General features: G+C 41.3%; 1 protein-coding gene across 1 annotated transcript in view; it reads right to left on the reverse strand.

The window, feature by feature from the left end:
* The window catches only part of LOC311353247 (BMP/retinoic acid-inducible neural-specific protein 3-like), a gene marked incomplete at both ends in the record, with an annotated part of 36295 nt that overhangs the window by 7375 nt on the left and 16989 nt on the right, over nt 1-11931 (reverse strand). Inside the window, 4 exons of the mRNA XM_084473093.1 lie at nt 1747-1983; nt 2453-2558; nt 10376-10560; nt 11806-11931. The exon at nt 11806-11931 is cut by the window's right edge and continues 65 nt beyond it. Of these exons, the coding sequence (XP_084329219.1) occupies nt 1747-1983; nt 2453-2558; nt 10376-10560; nt 11806-11931 (654 nt within the window). The remainder of the gene's footprint in view (nt 1-1746; nt 1984-2452; nt 2559-10375; nt 10561-11805) is intronic.

Genomic DNA, 11931 nt, shown 5'->3' on the forward strand with positions numbered 1-11931 from the left:
TCTAAATTGGAATAGGCTACCTAGACACACATATCTAATGAATGCCATCGATGTCACTAACCTGCCACGCTATGCACAGCAAGCTGCTCTTCACAGCCTGACAGCACAGTGTGGACACCCTGCTTGCCTGTCACTGTTTTACTCTTAAGATTCTTTAGGGTTTGGGGGCGATGACAGCTCCTTCCAACAATACACCTCTGATTTATTACTGAGACAATTTACATCAAGTGTCTGAATGCCATTGGAATACCTATGCTTCATGCTTTGATTTAAAGGAAATATTCGCCAATTGAGTCCCATTGAGATCAAGGGCCTCTTGATATATGGATGGTTTACCTTTTTACATTCATCATCATTTAACAAAGCATGCAACACTCTCTCGCCTTGCTCTTTCGACTCAATTTTTTTTTTTTACCAGAAAACGTATACTATTTAGCACTCATCAAACACCTTAATCTAGCGCCCACTGTCAGAATGGGTGGCAGACATCACATTTCAGCCAAATGAGATCGGAACCACCGGGACCTGTTCTAATTCAATAGTAAGCATGAGACTGTGGGTGCTCCAACTTTCACTCATCATATCCTTGATTTCCCAAATCAAATCATTCCTACATTTTGTCCCGCCCTCACATCCCGTTTGTACTTGCAGATAGATCATTGACAAACTCTTCGCTCTCTGTTAGCCATCAGGCTATAAGCCGGTGCAACATCGTCGCTTTAAAACATGCTAAAAAATGGATAGATAGGCTCATAATGTCGCCCCGAATTGTCCATTAAAAAAAAGTGTGTAGTAATGATGTGGCCATGGGAAATGGTGGGTAGTGAGGTATAATATATCTATAATAAACCACTCTGCGATTTATGATGTATACACAAATGTATAAATCACGGTTATCTTAGCCACTAAAAATCAAAGCAAAGGGGGCTACTGTATGAAATATTAGGTGGCTGAGTTAATGCCTGAGATTGGAACATTGTTAGTCAATTAATGGAGAAAAAAAGCCTCACAACTCATTAAGCACAGTCTACTCTTACTGGCTCTTACTTAAAAGCTAGCAGTGGCAATCAAGATTGAACATTTGCCTGATGTATGTGAAAGTAGTTTTACCATGGATGGGGGCATCCATGGTAAAACTACTAACCCCACTAACTACTAACCCCACTACTACTAACTGTTAACCCCACATCAGTCTTTATAAATGATTAAATAACTTGAATAAAAACACATTGACACCTTAATGCATCCCTTAGTTTGGCAGCCTGCAGTGCTGCAGTTAATTAGTCAAGGAGATGAGATTTAGTGACAAGTAGGTGAGTATACATGCATTATAGGGTGATGGGATTTAACTAATTAATTAACTTTATAATAATATTGTCACAAGGTGACAACATCATGTTGCAAGTGTTATGCAGCAATAAAACATAAGAGAGCAAGGACATAGATAGAACATATGTTCTATGTATGAACATATGCCAACATATAAAAACATAATGATCATGTACAAGATGAATAACCTATGCATTTAGGCATAACAATTATAAAAATGAAATAACGGAGGGTTCAAATTCTGGGTATGCTTTTCCGATAAAAAATATATTTTAAGAAGAAATTTAAAGGATGGTACTAAGGATAGTCACTCACTCTGGCTTTTCTGTGAGGGTGTGTGTTTGTGTGTGTGTGCGTGTGTGCGCATGCGTGTGTGTGTGTGTGTGTGTGTGCCTGTATAAATCATGTTACACTGACCCGACTCTTCAAAGTCCTGGTTGGCCGAGGTCCAGGAGTCTCTGAGGTGCACCAGGCCGGCTTCCATGGCTCTGAGGTCCACCTCAGGGCAGTTACACCTGGGGTACTCTGCGCTGCACTCGCACCAGCAGTCCCTCTCCCGACACACGAGCTGGCCCTCCTCGTTGCAGCCGATGTAGCTGAGCGCAGCCTGCACGAAGCGTGCCCGCAGGTGCTCTGGCAGTATGGCCTGCAGGCCTGGGAGCGAGGACAGAGGCGGGGGAGGAAGGGAGAGAGGGGGAGGGTTTGAGTGAATGGACACTTTTTTTTCAGAAGGCCTGGTAGAGGGTGGTACGCTACCATGGTCAGTTATGGATGGATGGCACTGATTTCTGTTCTGTTCTCATCATATGCTTGACTTCAGATTCAATGTGCGCCCATCCATTTAGATGTGTTTTAGAGGTTTTTGATTTTGTTGGATTTGAGTTGACTTTGACTTGCTCTATTGGCCAAGGATTCAAAGGAAAACTCTGCAAGCACGCACAGCAGAAAATAAATAAATAAATAAATAAAGTAAAGGGGAAAAAAAAGCCAAAGAATGGAAGCTAACAGATTGAAGCTAAATTCATTCTGACACTCTAGTGGCACCATTATGGACTTTATAGTGAGAACACGCACTGTGACAATTCTATCAGAAATTGTGTGGCTTCAATTATGTATAGCCAACCTTGCAAATGAATCTTGTTTTCAGGGCTCTGAACCAGAACGGAACTGACAGAGTCGAGGTTGTCATAGTTACTGCATCCGAGAGGCCCCGTCCTTGTTTCAGTAACCTATAAGAAGGAATAGACAAAGAGGAAGAAGAAGATGAAGGGGGAGAAGAAGAAGATTAAGGAGAGGAAGAAGAAGCATGAGGCCAATGACAGTTCTCCATACTTTGAGAAGAAATCCACCAATGTCATTACATTAACAGTGAGAGTGCAGTGTGAAAAGGAAAATCAGAATGTGTGAGAGGGAGACTGAGTGAAACCAGGATTAAGTCTCATCCCTGTACCCTTGTCAGAGCAACACATTATATATTACCCATCATTTAGGCACTTTGAGGGAGCAAATCTCATTTGGGATAATGACTCTATGAACGAGAGGGGTGCAAATTGAGTTGTGACTTAGATTCCTGGAGCCAAACACAGCTGGTACGGCATGTTGTTGCGATCAGTTGAGTGATCAAGCTAATCCTTCCTCACAAAGTGTTCGTCCAAAATAAATCACTACCAATTGATACCTAGTCTGATTTATAAATTGACTCTGAATTAAGCGCAGTGTATGTGTAGAGTTATACGCTATAAAGGGTCATATATGAATCTTCATTGGCTCGCTTTGCATATTTGCACATAATTAATTCCGATATCAGGGCCAATGAAATGTTCCGATGCAATATTGACCTGAATACAATCAATCATTTAAAACCTGCTACATGCTGAGCATACGTTATGATACTGTAACAATGTCTTGTTTAAATATACACACACATGACCCATGTGTCAAACCTACACTGAACCATCAGTAATGATTGTGATGGTGATTGTAGGTTTGTATCACTTCAAGGTTCATTAAAGAAACACCAACAGTAGCATGGAAACAATAGAGCTTTCGAAAAGTGAGTATAGTATGAAGCAAGATGACACACTGCAATTGATTAACACGTCAAACTGAGTTGGGGGGAATATTCCACTGTGAGAAGCTGCAGGCGAAGAGGAGACAAAGAAGTTCAGGTCGGAAATAAAAGTTGGAGTGAAATCAGGAGCAAACACGTTTTGGAAAGAAATCACAAACATTCGTGTGCCTTTTGGATGTGCTTTCCAAGAAAGGAACTAGGTACCGCACAGACCACAGGGGGGGAACACTTGAGTGGTACTGACAACACATAAAACAGGCCACCGTGGAATCACATCTTCCACTGTTTTGCTCATAGTTAGATGGCACACCATTGAGGATCATTCATCCTTCACATCAAAAAATACATCTGATTTTAAAAAGCGCACATCACATCTGGGGGTCTCGGATGATAAAGATCGATCTGTTTGGGCTGTGAATGCGAAGATGATTGAGTAACAATGCAGTGTTGAAGGTCCAATGGAAGTAACTGTCTTCCCTCCGACATACAGGACCAAAGAAACACGTTGTGCAGGCAACTCAGAAACCATTGTGAGTGTGAAAAGCAGGCGCTTCCTCTGTTTTTACAACTACTTCACTGGCTTTTATGGAGAAAACAAGACAAAGAAGTCCAAGTGAAAAAAAGACCAATGGAACATTTCAAAAACAAGGTTTCTAAAAAAAACTGAAAAAGTCTTCAAAGTATTCAAAATACAGAGCAGAACCCCTAGCATTGAATCTTAAACATAGATTTTGTTAAGAAATCGTGTTATATTTTTCCGTGTCAATGGATACTTCCTTTTTTTGATATGTCCTAATAATTTTCTGGCACAGGATGTACGAGAGCGAGAAAGAGAGAAAGATAAGCTGGAGAAAGAGGGACAGAGAGATCCAATGCTGGCATCTGTGTTCTGTTTTTTGTGTGTGTGTCAACACAATTAATTTAAATATGTGAGGTCTCCACAGGGAACTGCAGATTAATTTCCAACATAGACAGATGTCCAATTTAAAGGGAAAATTGACCGAATGCAAATCTAAAGATGCCTTTTTCTACGCAGAGCAACGAGACCATCTGCAAAACAACCCAGTGGAGCAGAGCATGTGCGCACACATTGTGTCCTCCATTAAAACTATTCAATGAAAGCATTTGCTTTGTTTTGCTTCTAATAATTTTAAGTAGGCTATGTTAAAAATATCAGCAGGTATTATTTTGCACAATATAAAGGAAAGAAAACTATAATTGTGAAATTGGATGTGTAAACGAACCTGAAGGATTGTGCTGCAAGTGTTTGGTGCTTTCGTTATAATAATACACCATTATCCGAGAGGTGTTTTGTGCTGACTGTGCACAGGAATTTACAACAGCTGCATTTAATGGGAGCACTAATTACACTTAAAGACTTGCCAAGAATAAGCAGTTTTTGGGCTCCTATAGCTCAAAGTGTTTTGGTTGTGTAAACCTGTATGCCATCCATTTCAAGTATTCAGTATTATTTTGTAAATGTGTATGTGTAATGTATGCTGTATTTTGTTAAGTGATGCTCAGTGTCAGAAAAGACAAACACCAGTCACCTCTAAACATAACAACCTCTAAACCGTCGTTAGAGGTTGTTAAAGAAAAAATAATACTTAAACAACAATGTTGTTTTTGGAAAAAAACTTCATGGTGAGATTATATCTACCATTGGCAAGGTAGTAGCATTGGAAAGGAATCACCTTTGCTTTCACCTATGAATAATTGAATAAGCCTCAGCATGCATGTGTCATTGTAATAAAGGGCTTTGGAAATGTGTCTGATTCAGCCTGATGAAGGAGACGATAAGAAGGTGTGAGACACAACATTAATATTTCATGCGGTTTATCTGTTGGCTCATTTTAGAAGTACACCTTCACCGACGGCCAGATTCTCTTAATCACCTCGGCACGGTGGAAGGCACATATCCACATTTGCATCCGAGATATGTTTCCGCTTGTTTATACGCTCTTTGGGGATTTTGCCGCATGTTTTGAAACCACTTTGTTGCACCGGCTTATACGCTGATGGCAAACCGAGAGAGATAAGCTCGTCAAGGAACGAATGAAACGCTGAAGAAAAAGACAAACAAAAAAAAGAATAAAATACGATCAAAATGAGATTATATTTTACCCCCCCCCCCCCCCCCGAGCTAATACAGGGCACCACTGAAAGCCGGTCCCATCCCCAGCGGGGAAGCTTTATGATGGGGCAAAGTGGGATTTACTACAGTATGTCTCACTACGGTTTACTGAGTGGCTGCTGGGAAAAAGGAAAAATAAGCCTTGTGCTATTTGGAGGGAAAAAAAGCAACTCCTACCCGGAGCAAGGAAGACAGTTTAGTGCTTTGGACCAAACTTGTGGTTCCCCTGATGTTCGCTGTTTTCTTTGCACAGGATTTGGGTCAGGGGGATATCCAAACAGCCATAGATTTAATTCCTAATGAAGAAGAAGACTTTCGAAAGAGAAAGACGACTCCGGCCTTCAAGGGATCACATGGCCATATGGCTCACATGTTCATATGCCGTCGGGGTGTCAAAGACGGGTCACATGTTCACATGATGTCCAAGGCTGTTTACCTTGTGCTTATTTTCCTTCGAGGAGATCATACATTATAAAGTTAAAAGTAAAAGAAAGAAATGGGACGGGGCAAAGTCAGAAAATATGAAAAGAAAAGTCAGAAAAAAAAGAAGGGAGATTTGAAGCCTTCCCTTCCCAGCAGAATAATGAAGACGTTAAAGAATCGGCCTGAGAATGAATAATTCATCCCGACACGAGCGATAAAGGAGGACAGGGGCGCTTTGTTGTCGTAATATAGGTATTTATTTATTTTATCTTGCCATCGAAACCACTGCTACCTTCGCTCGGCCTCCTCTCCAATACTTCATCGGGCACTATCTGATTTCCAAAGCAAAGTCCTTTGCATCGCATTTTCTCTTATATAGTTGGGGGCGGGGGGGGAATTCACCGGAATGCTTCATGACCGCACAGTAAAGGCTTGATGGAAAAAGCCTCTCGCTTTCAAATTGGGTCGAAGCATCATTCCTATTCCCTTTTTTTCTTTCTTCTCCTCCCTGTCTATTAGATCCCTTCCCAGTCTCGGGGCTTTATAATGAATCTTCAGTACGGACCAGGGGCCGGGCTGTAAATCAGACACCCTGATTGATGCAGCGTTTCTAGACTCCAGCCCCGGCCTCTCTCTAACTCCTGGGCTAAAGGGCTACATAATGACTGCAGCCAGGTCTGTCCTCCTCTACGCGGGCGTCTCGCTGTTCATTAGTGCACGCGACGCCTTTTATTCATAAAAGGACCCAAAATGGCAAATGACGAACGGATCAAGCTCTCACTGAGGAAATTATTGAAATGGAGTGGGTGATTCATCATGTGGGAGTGCAACCATAACCGCACAGCTCTTTTTTTTTCATTTTGTTCTTTTTTTCTCTTAGATACTTTTGATTTCCATCCAGGGCGTCTGTGCTTTGTCCTCCTTCAGGGCAGACATTACCGCCATTTAAAATATGTTTTCTCCTGGAAAAAAAAGCAGAAGCGGCAGAAGCAGCAGAAGCCGCGGCAGCCTTTTTTTCTGCCATCTATCTTCATCATGCTGAAATAAAAAAGCTCCCCCCCCACCCCCATCCATGTTCTGAATGAAAGCCTGCTGAGGCTGTGAATATTTTACATCTGTCACCTGAAACAGCCTTGCAAACAATCGCACCTCACTTTTCTCATCTCAATCACAGGGGTGGTAAGCAGCACTTTGGCCTAGCGCTGGCTGCCAAGGCAACCGTGTGCCAATTCACTTGAGGGTATATATATACGGCTTCAATGTCACATGGCCTGTTAAGCAGCAGCAGGGCGGCTATGGGGATGGCTTGAATATAAAAAGTGTACAGAGGATCAGAAACAGCGAGCTCGATCTCAGTGCACACTATGATGGAAATGGACTCGGATCTATCCAATTTTCTCTGGATTGTTTTTTTTTTATCCGGTTTCGCTCGCGGTAATGACTTCAAGTCTTTGCAGTGACAAAGATCATTTAAAGTTCACGGTGGTCAGCCTCTGAAGTGGGAGGATGATGATCTATCTGGTGGTGACGCTGGGATGCAGCCAGAGAAGTGTTCTCCTCTGATATGAAACGAAGATAATCAAGGGACTGGCTGGATATTCTCCTCCTGTCATCCCTAGTCCCAAGCATTTACATTCTGCATGTACCACGCAGCACAAAACCACAATGTCAAAGTGTTTACTTATTCTCTTCAATTGGCAAATGATGGGAAGAGCTCATTCAAATGAAAGAACATAAATCAAAATGGGGTTGGTGGCCGAGTGAATACTGAGTAGTTGAACAGCGACTTTGGAGTTGCGGGAATACATATCATTGCGTGTTATTCAGACTAATGGTAATATGAAGATGTACCCATTTATTAAAATTAACTTTGCTTCTCTAGCTCATTAAAATCAACGAGAACACATGAACCATTGTCTTGCAAATGCAAATTAAATGGTGACATCAAAGAGAAAAGGATTACCATTTCCAAATAATTGCATATACGGAAAATAATGATTGTGTGGGCACCTAATTCAGGTGAAACCATCGAGTAAGTATACCATCTAGTTATGAATATATGTGAAATAAATTCAGATAGATATTTAAAATGCAATTCTCATAGTGCTAATCTGCCCTACAAATACATGTGTTTAATAGAACATTTCATCAATATCGCTCCATACTGTGTGCTCAGTGCTAACACGATTATTTAATTTGCATTGGTATCTAAGATGGTAGCTATAGTGGGTCACATGCCATACTGTTTATGCAGGGATGTATGAAATAAAGGTCTACATCTCATCTAATTTCAGCAAGGATATAAATCAGAGCACACAGCAAAACCTACAGCAGCGTAACATTACGGCACGCCACGTTGCCCTTGCTAGGGTTTTTTACAATATTATGTTCATACCATCCCTTGTTATTTTTTATGTGTTTATTTTTCTTACACCACAAGCCTTGTAGCCACTGGAGTAAACAACAAATGCCCCCAGAAGGAAAACTCTTTGGAATGAACACTTTGTTCCAGTGCGAAGGGCAAACTCATCCACTTCAATTCATTTCTCTGTGATAACAACAGACAGAGTGATGAATGAACACGGCTCCAAGGTAGAGCCCAGCAAAAGATGCTGGATGATATTTACATCAAAAGAATGTTTTGATATGCACAGGATACTACCGCTGTAGTGTGTGTGTGTGTGTGTGTGTGTATGTGTCTGTGTCTCAGTGTGTGTGTGTGTGTGTGTGTGTGTGTGTGTGTGTGTGTGTGAGAGGTGGGGGGTGGTTAAAGTCGGCTTACAGATGAGGTTAGTCGTGTGCAAGCGGGACTACATCAGAAGCTGTTTCAGAGATGGTGCTGGGCCAGTCTTAATCCCTGCCGCTGCTTTTAGCCGACCAATGCAAGACATGAAAGGGGTACGGTTGCTTCTCATCTGAGGTCGCGTTCGGCAAAGACTCGGCCGTTTGTAAATGCTCGACTCAACTACGGAAGTTCCTAGAGGCCATGAGAAAAATTGTATTCGTTTTTTTCTTTTGAACGTTTACTTTGTGCATACAGCAGCACGATTACTTCTTCAAAGAAGCCCTAATCATCTCAGAGATGATAAACAATATTCATTGTCCATATTGAAGGCTGCAGTGCTAACAGTCATTTATATGACTCAATAACTCAATCTGAGCATTGCGTTTACATTTACAAAGTTTGTGGACAAATCAGTGGTGACTTAATAAGCCACTTTAATGTGCTGGTGTGCTCAGATCAGATAGAAAGCCACTGGAACCAGTATATCTTCCGAACAAGACAATTTGTGCATTGCCAGACAGTCTTGTAGTAGCCCTTAACTACAACGGCATAAGAAAAAATAAATCTATAAAAACTGTTCCTCTAGACTGTTCTGTACTTGCATTTTGATGGGATTTAAGGTGTAGCTACAACTCAGCCTGGTGGTATTTGGGATCGATAAATCTATGGTGTTATCGTGCCTGGTTTATAAAAAATGCTGGCATTTTCCACATTGTATTCACTGTGTTTTTGCTGAATTTCTGTATCTTAAAATCCGGTGCTAATGCGTTTATTTTTGTGTGAAGTTTTAATGTTGCTGACACAGACCTGTATAACTGCAATATTTTTCTAGGATGTTGTTTTCTTCTCCTTTTGAATTATAGCTGGCCCATTAGTTGTGGTCTAAAAATGGAACTATCATTTGGATGAATTCATGGATGAACAAAACATTGGGCATCTCTGCATCTTCACGGTTCTGTTATTCATCTTTCAACAAAAAACTAGCCAGAGTCTAGGGAAGCTGGTCTTGATTGTGAGACCAATGTGCACCTCAGTTGTAGCAGGTAAAGAGTAATTATCTGGCCTGACTTTTTTCAACAATTCTCAATGGCAGAGAGAGGTAAGCAGGGAGGAAGCAAAGAGGGAGTGGACTTTTTTGGTTGTTTAGTTTCAAAAGCTTCCATTACTTTCTGCTCTCTCTCTCTCCTTTTGTAAGTCTTGGAACTGACCTACAGTACCTTATTGTAGACCATGGGGTTAGTAGTATTTATTTTTCAAAACAATGCCAAGGTTGGTCAACGTATATTTTAAAATTGATATTTTCAGTCCTTGATTCTGATTAATCTCGAAGCTGTTGTAAAATATACACATACAACTGCATAGCAATTAATATTTTGTAAATTAACACGCTGCCAATCTCAAAGTATCCTATCCCGTGTTGCTTTTTTTTGGCATTTTTTTGGCAGAGGAACTACAATGCTTGGCAGAAGAATGATGACTTTTTTTTTTGTACTTCATGCAGCTGCGGGTGCTTATTTTGTGAATCTTATTAAGCGGTCTACGGTTACCGTTTTTATAAGCAATAACAAAACCCCCCGGCTGTGCTTAACACACTGTTACCCACGGCCTGCGGTGGCTCGTTGCCTCACTCTACCTTGATGGCGGTGGAGGCGATCTGGATGTGGTGCAGCTTGCGCAGGGTGCTCTCTCTGTCGATGAAGTAGGAGGCGGCCAGCTGGTGCAGGGCCTCCAGGGTCACCGCCGTGCCGTTGGCCTCGGTCGCCTCCGCCGTCTTGCTCAGCCTGCGCTTGTCCACGAAGATCATGAGCGACTCTTCCCCTGCGGGAGACACAGACGTGGACAGGCACACAGGCGTCCGGTACATATGTTCATGGACATGTACAAAAATAGAAAAATTAAAAAAACGCAGACACATGGATGTATACACACAGGCAAGAAATGACATTAACATATACACATATACATACACAAACGCACACATGCACGCACACACACACACACACACACACACACACACACACACACACACACACACACACACACACACACACACACACACACACACATTCACCCGCACACACACGCAGACCCGCACACACACACACACACACACACACACACACACACACACACACACAAATACAAATATACACACACACACACACACACACACACACACACACATACACATACACACACACACACACCAAAATATTATATTACAAGATTGGGAACAAATGAAGCAGATTTAGGTATTTACTTAGGCTAGTTTTTTCTCTCTCTAACAACATAAATCTACTTACTGGGAAATGTAATCCGTAAACGGGATGAAGGGTCAAGATTAAACCTGAACTACACTACAGGGTTGGACTGCATTTCCTTTCAATTGCAGTCTAACCCTTACTGGTTGGATTTATTCCATAACAATCACAAATAAACAAACAAGCTAATGAATAAGACACACAATTAAACAAGATAATCTCTCCATAATTGGTGATTAAATGTCATTGTGATTGAGGGGAAATGATTGAACGTGACAAAGAACTTATTACAATGTTGAGGTCTCACAGTCACACAAACACACAAACAGCAAAAACGAATCAAAGCACAACTGGCAGTTGCTTACTTTGCCCTCTCCTTCGACGGTGCTTAGACAATAAATTATGAATAACTAATAATTCTATGGATAAGAATAACTGCAATCAAATTTACTGTAATCAGTAAATTGGGAGTTCAAGTGTTATTTGTCACATATCGCAAGTATTTGTATGCACAGCTGGCAGTTGCTTACTTTGCCCTCTCCTTTGACGGTGCTTAGACAAAAAACTATGAAAAAACAATAAATAACAAAAACAATAATACAAAGTATAAGAATAAACAGGTGAAGTAAGAAAACTAGTTTATATAAAATGAAAATACAAAGTTACTTAATTGTAATGAATGAATTCAATAACGGTAGTTTATAGAAAAAATAAATAAATAAATATATATATATATATATGCTGCTGTACACACAGCAGCATGTGTGTACAGATGCTGCTCTGCACTATCCCTGTGATTTACCTCCCAAGGTGGCGGAGAGCAGGAAGTGCGTCCCGTACTTCCTGATGATGGTGTCGGTGATGGAGCCCAGGCTGGGTCTCCTGCCCAGCTGCCTGATGGTGTGCAGGAACTCAGGGTCCAGAGGTA

This window comes from Micromesistius poutassou (assembly GCF_964030765.1).
Source record: "Micromesistius poutassou genome assembly, chromosome: 9".
Classification (NCBI taxonomy): domain Eukaryota; kingdom Metazoa; phylum Chordata; class Actinopteri; order Gadiformes; family Gadidae; genus Micromesistius; species Micromesistius poutassou.